This window comes from Bufo gargarizans, chromosome 1 (genome assembly GCF_014858855.1).
Source record: "Bufo gargarizans isolate SCDJY-AF-19 chromosome 1, ASM1485885v1, whole genome shotgun sequence".
Classification (NCBI taxonomy): domain Eukaryota; kingdom Metazoa; phylum Chordata; class Amphibia; order Anura; family Bufonidae; genus Bufo; species Bufo gargarizans.
Window position 1 is genome coordinate 579,479,175 of NC_058080.1, and position 13,354 is coordinate 579,492,528.

At 41.3% G+C, this 13,354-nt stretch overlaps 1 protein-coding gene across 1 annotated transcript in view; it reads right to left on the reverse strand.

The window, feature by feature from the left end:
* The window catches only part of CUX2 (cut like homeobox 2), a 478,876-nt gene that overhangs the window by 20,888 nt on the left and 444,634 nt on the right, over positions 1 to 13,354 (reverse strand). The window contains 1 exon segment of the mRNA XM_044275790.1: positions 8,286 to 8,396. Coding sequence (XP_044131725.1) covers positions 8,286 to 8,396 — 111 coding nt within the window.

A 13,354-nucleotide genomic window follows, 5' to 3' on the forward strand; every position in this document is an offset into this window, starting at 1 on the left:
GTGAACAGATCAAAACACTGACAGAATCCATGGATGGCAGGCTTTTGAGTGTCCTTGCAAAGAAAGGTGGCTATATTGGTCACTGATTTGTTTTTGTTTTGTTTTTGAATGTCAGAAATGTATATTTGTGAATGTTGAGATGTTATATTGGTTTCACTGGTAAAAATAAATAATTGAAATGGGTATATATTTGTTTTTTGTTAAGTTGCCTAATAATTATGCACAGTAATAGTCACCTGCACACACAGATATCCCCCTAAAATAGCTAAAACTAAAAACTACTTCCAAAAATATTCAGCTTTGATATTAATGAGTTTTTTGGGTTCATTGAGAACATGGTTGTTGTTCAATAATAAAATTAATCCTCAAAAATACAACTTGCCTAATAATTCTGCACTCCCTGTAAGTGGCTGAGAGTCCTACATAGTAGAGAGTCCTACATAATATGGTGCATGATACCACAAAATTCCTGCCATTGCCCTTCAAAGTGTCCATGCAACAGTAAAACAATACAATCCTAATCTGTGGAAAAGGTTTTAAGTCTCTGCAGGTTGATATTATGATTCCCTATTGAACTGTGGAATAAAAATGTAAAGCTAGAAATTACATTGTATATAATTACCTAAAGTGTTTCTAAGACTACATTCACACGACATAACAGCTGTCAAAAAAGAGGATATGTCCTATTTTGTCCATTTGCATGAACCAAAAGTATTCAATTCAAGGGAGCCATTTTTAATGGCCATTACGCAGAAAGACATCTGTGAAAAATTCCTGCAAATTTTTTTTTCACTGTCCTGTGTCTATCCTCATATACAGTACAGTCAATATGATAAGCAAAATTAAAGTATAGAATCAGGCAGCAGGTGGCAGTATAACAGCACATTTGCAGTCCTAAACGCTAGTTATATTCTGTATACAGTGTATACACAGTGAAAGGTGGGCAGATGTGGACATAACATATGGGATTTGTGCAGTATTTTGGTCTTCAGCACAGTATTTTTTTTAGCTTTCACTTCACAGCATTCTGAAACTTTATTTTTTCATTCACTTTGGTACTGTACAACTCTGTGGATTTGATGTCACATGTGGACGTACCCTAAAACATTTTATATCTTTCATTTATTAAATAACATCTCTTTTTAGTATTTTAACTAATTATTTTCAACCTTATATTTCTTTGGTCCCTCAAGGTGAATTTTTACTTTTTACTTTTTGTTTCATAATACACTGGAATATTATGTATTTTAGTGCACTACTACATGTCTGCCTTAGACCCATCTACACAGGGAGACCCTCCTTTTTTGTGATGCCATGATCACTATTACTTGGAGAATCATAACAGTCAAGATCCAAATTATTTGACTACAAATAATCAGAACAAATGAACCACTTCCAGCTATCTAGTACAGGGGTCAGCAACATTCTGCACTCCAGCTGTTGTGAAACTACAACTCCCAGCAGGCACACTTACTCAGATGTTCTATTAACTTCCACAGAATAGGATGGAGCATTATGGGAGTTGTAGTTTAAGAGGTTGCCAAGCTCTAATCTAGTACTCGTACATACAGTCATGGCCATAAATGTTGGCACCCTTAACTTAATATTTGGTTGCACACCCTTTGGAAAAAATAACTGAAATCAGTTGCTTCCTATAACCATCAATAAGCTTCGGACACCTCTCGCCCTGAATTTTGTACTACTCTTCCTTAGCAAACTGCTCCAGGTCTCTCTCATTGGAAGGGCGCCTTTTCCCAACAGCAATTTTAAGATCTCTCCACAGGTGTTCAATGGGATTTAGATCTGGACTCATTGCTGGCCACTTCAGAACTCTCCAGCGCTTTGTTGCCATCCATTTCTGGGTGCTTTTTGACGTATGTTTGGGGTCATTGTCCTGCTGGTAGCAAACCCAGCTTTCTGACACTGGGCTCTACAGTGAGACCCAAAATCCATTGGTAATCCTTAGATTTCATGATGACTTGCACACATTCAAGGCACCCAGTGCCAGAGGCAGCAAAACAACCCCTCAAAAAAAAATGAACCTCCATTTCACTGTAGGTACCATGTTCTTTTCTTTGTAGGCCTCATTCCGTTTTCGGTAAACAGTAGAATGATGTGCTTTACCTAAAAGCTCTATCTTGGTCTTATCTGTCCACAATACGTTTTCCCAGAAGGATTTTGGCTAACTCAAGTTAATTTTTGCAAAATGTAGTCTTGTTTTTTTATGTCTCTGTGTCAGCAGTGGGGTCCTCCTGGGTCTCCTGCCATAGCGTTTCATTTCATTTAAATGTCAACAGATAGTTCAAGCTGACACTGATGCGCCCTGAGGCTGCAGAACAGCTTGAATATCTTTGGAACTTGTTTGGGGCTGCTTATCCACCATCCGGACTATCCTGCGTTGACACCTTTCATCAATTTTTCTCCTCCATCCGCGCCCAGGTAGATTAGCTACAGTGCCATGGGTTGCAAACTTCTTGATAATGTTGCGAACTGTGGACATAGGCAAATCTAGATCTCTGGAGATGGACTTGTAACCTTGAGATTGTTGATATTTTTCCACAATTTTGGTTCTCAAGTCCTCAGACAGTTCTCTTCTCCTTTCTGTTGTCCATGCTTAGTGTGGCACACACAGACACACAATGCAAAGACTAAGTGAACTTCTCTCTTTTTTATCTGCTTTCATGTGTGATTTTTATATTTCCCACACCTGTTACTTGCCCCAGGTGAGTTTAAAGGAGCATCACATGCTTGAAACCATCTTATTTATCCACAATTTTGAAAGGGTGCCAATAATTTTGTCTAGTCTATTTTTGGAGTTTGGTGTGACATTATGTCCAATTTTTCCCCCCCCTTTTTCTGGTTTTGTTCAAATACACACAAAGGGAATAAACATGTGTATAGCAAAACATGTGTTACTGCAATATTTTTCTGTTAGAAATACTTCATTTTCGTGAAAAATTTCAGGGGTGACAATATTTACGGCCATGACTGTATAAATTGTAATACAGGTGAAAGTTAAAAATTTTGAATATTGTGCAAAGTTCATTTATTTCAGTAATGCAACTTAAAAGGTGAAACTAACATATGAGATAGACTCATTAAATGCAAAGTGATATATTCCAAGCCTTTATTTGTTATAATTTGGATGATTATGGCTTACAGCTTATGAAACCCCAAAGTCTCAATTTTGAGGTCCCCTTTGCTCAGGGGGTATGGATTAATTAGCTGACTAGAGTGTGACACTTTGAGCCTAGAATATTCAACCTTTTCACAAAATTCTAATTTCTAACTCTAAATTTCTAATTCCTTTTAATTTGCATTACTGAAATAAATGGACTTTTGCCCGATATTCAAATTTATCGAGTTTCACCTGTATATCCATTTAAGAAAGACCAGATCCAGAGTCCTGGCAGAGAGCTCCATAGACTTACTGCTCTTACCCTTCTATGATGGTGTAGAAGCCTTCTTTCCTTTAGAGCAGGCATGGCCAACCTGCGGCTCTCCAGCTGTAGGCTGGCCAACCTGCGGCTCTCCACCATGCCCTGCTGTAGGCTGGTAGCTGTAGGTAGTCTGGGCATGCTGGGAGTTGTAGTTTTGCAACAGCTGGAGAGCCTCAGGTTGACCATCCCTGCTCTAGAGGTAGAGGATGTCCCCTTGTTATAAATAGATAATAGAAACACTCTTTATTGACCACTGATACATTTATACATAGTTATGAGGTCACTCTTCAGCCGTCTTTTTCAAAACTATCTCCAGTTTTGATTCTGTTTCTGGGTATATTGATTATTTTTATTACTACAGTTGCCCAAGATTGAACAGTACAGACTTTCTTATGTCTTTCTTTTGTGCACTGATGCCTAAATTATTACACAATATTCCAATATTGTTATGCAGTGATGGCCAGTTCACATTGTTCGCCCGCGAACACATGGGGGCTGCCATCTTTTTTAACAAGTCCGGCGAGGCACAGGTAAGCCCTTACCTGTGCGTGTGCCGCGAGACGGTCTGAAAACAAGTGCGGTCAGCGGGAGCAGGCAGTTCCGAGAACAGCCACCGGGGACCTTCATCGGGCTGTTCTCGGAACTGCCTGCTCCCGGTGACCGGGCGAACAATGCGAACTGGTCATCACTGTTGTTATGTGCACTCATGTCCCTTTTAATGCATCCCATGCAGCCCTTAAGTGTCGGTGATGTCACCGGGTTAACTGGTAGATGGAAGCCTCCGCCTAGCTTTCCCAATGGAGAGCTCGGTACATCATTGGATCTCCTAAAAAAGCCTTTGTCCTGCGCGATTCTGGGCAGGGCAAAGGAGAGCATCGGAGCATGAAATGCTCTGATGCTCATATCGGGGAAGGGGGGGGGGGGGCCTGCGTGAAAATGGGGGTATGTCCGGGTTCAGCTCTAAACCCGGACAACCCCTTTAAGCCTGGTTGTATTATACATTCTGTGACACCGTGGGAGGTTTAGTCTGGGAAAACATTCCTCCCAGCTTTAATAATGTCCCCCATGTAGGCCCCCTGATAAAATAATGTCCTCCATAGTGTATGATTTTTTTTTTTTACCGCCCAGCTTTAATAATGCCCCCAATGTAAGCCCACATCTTAAAGGGAACCTGTCACCGGGATTTTGTGTATAGAGCTGAGGTCATGGGCTGCTAGATGGCCGCTAGCAAATCCGCAATATCCAGTCCCCATAGCTCTGTGTGCTTTTATTGTGTAAAAAAAACCCGATTTGATACATATGCAAATTAACCCTAGATGAGTCCTGTCCCTGACTCATCTCATGTACAGGACTCATCTCAGGTTAATTTGCATATGTATCAAATCAGTTTTTTTACACAAAAGCACACAGAGCTATGGGGACTGGATATTGCGAATTTGCTAGCGGCCATCTAGCAACCCATGACCTCAGCTCTATACACAAAATCCTGGTGACAGGTTCCCTTTAAATAATGTCCCCCATAGTATAGAAATTATTTTTTTAATGTCCTCAGCTTTAATAATGCACCCAATGTAGGGCTCCATCTTAAATAATTTCCCTCATGTTTTAAATAAAGCCTCCATAATGGCCCACCGCAGTTATTTTTTTTTGTTAATTTTACAAAAAATATGAAAAAAATCACATTATCCACTTGCACGCGCTGGAGCAGTCTCTTCTCTCTTCACTGAACAGGACCTGCTGAAAGACCTGCGATGTGCACAATGATGTCACTGAGCGCTCCCACGTGGTTACGTCACCACGCATATCACAGGTCCTTCGGCAGGTCCTGCTCAATGAAGAGAGAAGAGACTGCCGCAGCGCGAGCAAGTGGATAAGGTGAGTTTTTTTTTTTAAGCCCTAAATGGCCATATAGATAAAGTGTACCCGTTTTTAACGGCCGTTAAAAACAGTCCCATTGATTTCAATGGGGTCCGTCTGGCCGTGGAAACGCCCAAAAATAGGACATATCCTATTTTTGGATGGACGCTATTCACTGGCCGTTGCTAAAAATGGCCATGTGATGGCCGTTACTTAAATGGCCGTCACACGGCCATTATTCACTGTCATGTGCATGAGGCCTAACAGAACTCAGATTTCATATTGGGCTCTGTATTCTTTGGTCTGCCTCACAATCTCTGTTCTTCCACTGACTAAAATAAGGATGTTTAAATAAACATATTAAACATAACAGACAGCACACGTCCATTAGTCACTGATGTGTGCATAAGCACACTCGACCGTTGGATGTTTTGCGGTCTGCAAATTGCGAATCTGCAAAACACGGATACCAGCCATGTGTATTCTACATTTTGCGTAATGTCCAGGCCCTAATAGAACAGTCCCATCATTGTCTATAATGCGTACAATAATAGGACATGTTCTGTTTTTTTTTTGCGGAACAGCCATGCGGACATACAGACACGGAATGCACTTCAATTTTTTTTCTGCCCCATTGAAGTGAATCACGAACCGCAACGAAAAAACTTAATGGACACAGAATTTTTTTTTGTGTGCATGAGCCCTTATGCAGATGTATAAAATGTCTGGAACATTCGTGAATCCGGCCTAAATCCTTTTCCATGTCAGTGTAACCCAGTGTTTTACCATTTAGTATGTACTGGGCATTTTTCCTTCCCATGTGCATAACCTTACATTTATCAGTGTTAAACCTCATCTGCCATTTCTCTGCCCAAGCCTACAATCTATTCAGATTAATGTGTAATATAATGCTGTCCTCTTCTGTGCTAATTACTTTCCAAAATTTAGTATCATCTCTACATCTGTTTTCTCCGCTGCAGGTGGCATATTGGAAAATAAATTATAAATGAATTTTGAAAACCCTAAAACTATGGCAGTCTACATGTTCTCCTATTGGACCATCAGAAATTGCAAAACTCAGCAAAGAGTATGTGACGAAACCAGTCTTTGAAAAAACTGCATTACCATTCAGCACCCACAGTTTTACTGTAGGTGTTTTTTTCACTGCTATTTTACCCCCCAAAAATCCCACAAATAAGAGATGAAGAGCAGCTGACTTGCATGTATTTTTGCATGCGGATAACCCCACTGAAGTTCATTGAAGCTAACCAAAATCCATGGGAATGATGAATATATTAGGGGTGCACCGAAATGAAAATTCTGGTCCGAAACCGAAAATTCAGGATGCCCTTGACCGAAAACCGAAACCGAAACTGCCTTTTTGCCCAAATACTTTTAAAATACTTTTTTTAAGTAAAAAAAAAAGGAAAGTGAATTAAAATATAAAGTTAAACAGATACATAGATATTATACACACAATGCCACCCAAAGTGGTTATTTTTAAAAAAAATTCACTCTCCCCCCCCCCTCCTTTGTCACTCTCTTCCCCCCCTCCCTTGTCACTCTTATTCTACCCCCCCTCCCTTGTCACTCTCATTCTACCCCCCCTCCCTTGTCACTCTCATTTTACACCCCCCCCCCCCCCGTCACTCTCATTTTACACTCCCCCCTCCCCCTCCCTTGTCACCTCTAGTGTAGCCTGTGTAGCGTGGCCGAGCTCTGTTCGGTCCGCGGTACAGGAGCATTTGTTTCTTGTACCCGGCCGGACTGAAAGGAAGTGCACACTAAGTGAGCACTTCCTGTCAGTCCGGCCGGGTACAGGAAACAAAAGCTCCTGTACCGCGGAACGAACAGAGCTCGGCCACGCTACACTAACAGCAGTAGCACAGAGCAGACACAGCAGGCTGCGCAGCACTGAGCCGGAGATTCTTGGCAAGCGTTTAGGAGGCACAGCATGAGGGGCGCCGCCGGCCGGCCGCCCGAACGTATATAACCCATATTTTCTGCCGATATGTACCAATATCGGCCGAAATGGATTAGGCCCATTTTCGGTGCACCCCTAGAATATATAGTAGTTTTATAGTTTGAAAAGAAGACTTAGCGCCATCAATTTCAACTTTTTCCAATCAATAATACAGTCCTGATCAAAAGTTTAAGACCACTTGAAAAATGGCAAAAAATTGTGGAACGGATGTGGACCCATTTTGCGGACGTGTGAATAGACCCTTATTCTGATGTTATGCTGGACGCCCTCTTTATTCAGGTCTAGTATCAGTAATTGAATGTATTTACAAAGTTACTGTTCGTGTTGATTTGAAAACATAACTTGTAAAGTCATGTTCTAAAGGTACAATACCTCCAGGAAAGTATCTAGCTTAGAGGTCTAACCACACAGGATTGGTCTGCTGTGACGTTTCCATAGGGGAAATCATCAGCGAATGCCTACAGATTTGGTTGCGGAATTTATAGCAGATGTTGCCGCAGATTTCATCCACTGCATTTTAAAGATGATATCCAGGGTAAAAACCTACAAAATAGATTGACATGAGGGAGGACTAGGTATAGTATGTGTGGATTCCCATTCAGAAGTTTTCATCCACTTTGCTGCTACCACAAATGCTGCAGATGTTCTGCACACAACTCTTCTGCAAAAATCTGCAGTGTTTTCACATGTGAACATACCCTAAAACACAATGCACCCAAATATCAATTTAACCAATTTTTTCTCACAATTATTGTTGAGGCTCTGCTCTGTCCAGCAGTATTTTTTTAGGATAGGGCTGCTCGTCACACACAAACAGCATTGGCACCGTCAAGATCCTTTAATAACACCATGCTGTCACCGCAAAGGCATGGTCATGCTCTTCACACACAGAGCAATAGTCTGGAGTATGAAGGATGTGCTGTGGAAGGACCCATACCTGACTGGTTCCTGTACTAGTTTTACATTAATCTCACAGTGTAAATGGGAATGATCTGTAAATGTACCTCCTTTCTCTCCTTTCTGAGACTGAATCTCTTTTTTTGCTTGCTCCAGAATATTTTTGATGGCATCATCTGATCCGGTTTCCGGTGTTCGAATTCTTGGTGTAATGCTTCCTGAGTAACGATAAAGCCAAGTCATTACAAATGTAAGGTGTCCATGGACCCCCCACACACACAAACTGTCAAGCTTTCGGCTTTAGCTTGTCCAAAACAGTCATACATTATACTTACCACAGAATAAGAACATTTTCTACATAGATTACCCATGTAATGATCCTATTACCTAGTAGATATTTCCTTCTATGGTAATTAAGTTAATAGGGAAATGACGCAAAGAAAGTCTGAATCAGATATATTAAGTGTTGTGACCAATGGAGAAGATTTTTATCCAGCAGAATAGTTTGGTTTAGTGCAACAGAAATAACTAATGATGTCACTACTGATGAGATGTAGATCTGTCAATCTAACTATTTCAAACTATTGGGCAGACTTACTAATAGTGTCATACTTTACACTGTCTAAGAATACGAAAATACACCATGTATAAATTAGCATAGTTTTACTTAAAAATTGCACCAACATTTTGGTGCACTTTTAGCGCACGAGTGGGGGACCACATTTAGGCCACACTCTTCTAATGAAGCACACCCCTTTCTAGCAAAACCACACCCCTTGTCGTAGGAGGCAGGAAAAACTTAATAAAGTATGTATAATGGTTAGTACGTGTGATGCAAAGCATGAACGCAAGTTTTTTACCTGTGGTATTCAGAAAAAGGGGTCAAAGGTAGTGAAGTACCGCCGACACCAATAAAAGCTAACAGATTTATTATAATCACAAGAATAGTAAAATCACAAGCGAATCATGAATTAAAAAAGTCTAGTTTCCCATAATGCGGATAATAAATCTGTTCACTTTTTATTGATGTTGGAGGTACTTCACTATCTTTGTCCCCCATTTTCTGAATACCACAGGGAAAGTGGGAGCAAGTGTTTTTGGGGAGGATACACCGCAAGCAATCTATGAGGCAGTGATTGACTACACCTGAAGAAAATTAAGGTCTATTCACAAGTCCCACCTGACTTCTTTGTCTTTTCTAAGAAAGAGAGAGCAGCGTGGCTCTAACTTTGATGTATGCCCACAGGTCTACTGTACTGATGGCATTATGTAAGTACTGTACAACAGACCCATGGCCAGGCACCAACTTAACCCCTTAAGGACACAGCCTTTTTACACCTTAGGACCAGGCCATTTTTTGCAAATCTGACCAGTGTCACTTTAAGTGCTGATAACTTTAAAACGCTTTGACTTATCCAGGCCGTTCTGACATTGTTTTTTCGTCACATATTGTACTTCATGACACTAGTAAAATTAAGTCAAAAAAAAATTTTTTTTTTGCACCAAAAAATACCTAATTTAACAAAAATTTTGAAAAATTTGCAAATTTCAAAGTTTCAGTTTCTCTACTTCTGTAATACATAGTAATACCCCCAAAAATTGTGATGACTTTACATTCCCCATATGTCTACTTCATGTGTGAATTATTTTGGGAATGATATTTTATTTTTTGGGAATGTTATAAGGCTTAGAAGTTTAGAAGCAAATCTTGAAATTTTTCAGAAATTTACAAAAACTCAATTTTTAGGGACCAGTTCAGGTTTGAAGTCGCTTTGCGAGGCTTACATAATAGAAACCACCCAAAAATGACCCCATCTAAGAAACTACACCCCTCAAGGTATTCAAAACTGATTTTACATATGTTGTTAACCCTTTAGGTGTTGCACAAGAGTTATTGGCAAATGGGGATGAAATTTGAAAATTTCATTTTTTTGCCTTATTTTCCATTTTAACCTATGTTTTCCACTAACAAAGCAAGGGTTAACAGCCAAACAAGACTGTATCTTTATTACCCTGACTCTGCCGTTTACAGAAACACCCAATATGTGGCCGTACACTACTGTACGGCCACACAGCGGGGCATAGAGTGAAAGGTGCGCCATTTGGTTTTTGGAGGGCTGATTTTTATGGACCGGTTTATTTACACCGTGTCCTGTTTCAACCCCCCTGATGCACCCCTGGAGTTGAAACTCCCTAAAAGTGACCCCATTTTGGAAACTACGGGATAAGGTGGCATTTTTTGGGGGAGTATTTTTAGGGTAAATATAATTTTTGGTTGCTCTATATTACATTTTTGTGAGGCAAGGTTACCAAAAATTGAAATTCTGATATTTCATCTCCATTTGCCATTAACTGTTGAGGAGCACCTAAAGGGTTAATAAAGTTTGTATAATCAGTTTTGAATACCTTGAGGGGTGTAGTTTCTTAGATGGGGTCAATTTTAGGGAGTTTTTACTCTAGGGGGGCATCAGGGGGGCTTCAAAAGGGATATGGTGTCAATAAAAAAGGCCATCAAAATCGGCCTTCCAGAAACCATGTCGGTCCTTTCCTTTTGCGGATACAGCAGTTTACGACCACAAATGTGGCGTTTCTGTAAACTGCAGTATCAGGGTAATTATTTGTAACTTTTGTTTGGTTGTTAACCCTTGTTTTGTTACCGGAAAAAACGGACTGAAATGGAAAAGTGCCAAAAATAGCGGTTTTGGCACCGTTTTTTTTTTTGGACCGTGTTAATCTGGGTAGTTAGGTCATGGGATATTGTTATAGAGGAGATTCTTACGGACGCGGCAATATCTAATAAGTCTACTTTTTTTTTCACAATTATTTAGGTTTTTGACTATATTATCTTTTTTGATACATTTTTTTTGGGGTATCTCTAAAGTCTAAGTGTCATTTTTTTTATTTTATTTTAGCCAATTATCTTATGTGGGGGCTCATTTTTTGCGGGATGAGCGGACGGTTTTATTGACACTATTTTGGGGGCTATATGACTTTTTGATCGCTTGCTATTAAACTTTTTGTTATGTAAGGTGACAAAAAAAATATTTTTTTGCACCTATTTTTTTATTTTATTTTTACTGTGTTAATCTGGGGGGTTGGGTCATGGGGTATTTTTATAGAGGAGATTCTTACGGACGCGGCGATACCTAAAAGGTCTACTTTTTTTTTTTACAATTATTTAGGTTTTAGACTATATTATCCTTTTTGATAACCTAAAAAATTTTTTGTATCTCTAAAGTCTAAGAGTCATTTTCTATTTTTTTTTTATCCGATTATCTTATGTGGGGGCTCATTTTTTGCGGGATGAGATGACTGTTTTATTGGCACTAATTTGGGGGCTATATGACTTTTTGGGGGCTATATGACTTTTTTATGCTTACTATTAAACTTTTTATTATGTAAGGTGACAAAAAAAAAAAAGTTTTTTTTGCACCATTTTTTTTTTTTTTTTCTGGACCGTGTTAATCTGGGGGGTTAGGTCATGGGGCATTTTTATAGAGGAGATTATTACCGACGCGGCAATACCTATGTCTACTTGTAATAAATTATTTTAGTTTTTTTGGGTGTCTCAAGTCTGAGAACCATTATTTTTTTTTATCCGATGTCAGTGCTAAATTGGGATATAATTTTAGTACTCCATGGAAGTGTGATACTCCCTGAAGCAACAGTCAATGCAGAGGCCCGGATGATCGGGGCATGTGTCGCACTGAGTAGTCGTGTTCTTCCGTATCCCCCTCCTGCGACACACTCTGCACTTTTTTTGGGTTCGTCCCTTCTTTCCAGTATGGGGGACCACACCTGGAAAGTGTTGGCCAGGGACGATCCGGGCGCCTACAGTTCCCGAGGTACTCCGGCCTGCTCTTTCCCGGTCCGAAAAGATCAGGGCCTTGAGGACTGCCTCATAGAACTGGAGGAATGTCCCTGTGCTGCCAGCGCTTCGGGATAGTACAAAAGAGTTGTACATGGCAACCTGTACCAAGTAGACCGCAACTTTTTTGTACCATGCCCGGGTTTTGCGCATGGCGTTATATGGCTTGAGGACTTGATCCGAGAGATCAACTCCTCCCATATACCGATTGTAGGCGACGATACAATCGGGCTTAAGGACCGTTGCCGCGGTACCTCGCACAGGGACAGGGGTGATGCCGTTACCATGAATTGTGGACAGCATAAGGACATCCCTCTTGTCCTTATACCTGACCAGCAACAGGTTTCCAGTGGTAAGGGCACTGGTCTCACCCCTGGGGATAGGTACCTGGAGGGGGTGGGCAGGGAGGCCGCGTTGATTTTTCCGCACGGTCCCACAAGCGGACGTGGATCTGGCGGCAAGGGACTGGAACAAGGGGATACTGGTATAAAAGTTATCCACGTACAAGTGGTAACCCTTATCCAGCAGTGGGTGCATAAGGTCCCACACAAGTTTCCCGGTAACACCCAGAGTGGGGGGACATTCTGGGGGTTGAATCCGGGAATCTCGCCCCTCGTATACACGAAATTTGTAAGTGTACCCTGAGGTACTCTCACAAATTTTGTATAGCTTCACGCCATACCTCGCCCGCTTGGAAGGCACATACTGGCGGAAAATGAGTCTCCCCTTGAACGCATTGAGAGACTCATCAACCACGACCTCCCTTCCAGGTACATAGGCCTCCATGAATTTGGCCCCAAAGTGATCGATGACCGGCCGTATCTTATACAGACGGTCATGGGCAGGATCACCTCGGGGTGGACATGCTGCATTATCGGAATAATGCAGACATTTCCGGATGGCCTCAAACCGGGAGCGTGTCATAACCGTACTGTAAAGTGGGGTCTGATATAGGACGTCCCCACTCCAGTACAGCCTGGCACTGGGTTTCTTGACTAGGCCCATATGCAGCACGAGGCCCCAAAATGTCCTCATTTCGGCTGCACTGACCGGCGTCCAGCCACCGGGCCTGGCCAAAAAGGAGCCCGGGTGTTGAGCGACGAACTGTTGGGCGTACAGATTCGTCTGCTCCACCATCAGATTTACCAGTGGGTCACTGAAAAAATGACAAAAAAAGTCATATTCAGTGTAGCCCACTGTGGAAATCTGGATTCCTGATTGGCCTACGAAATCAGGAATCACGGGCTCGTATCGCTCTGGGCTACACCAGACAAGTTCACCGGCAGGGTGCTCCGGTGGATTTAACTG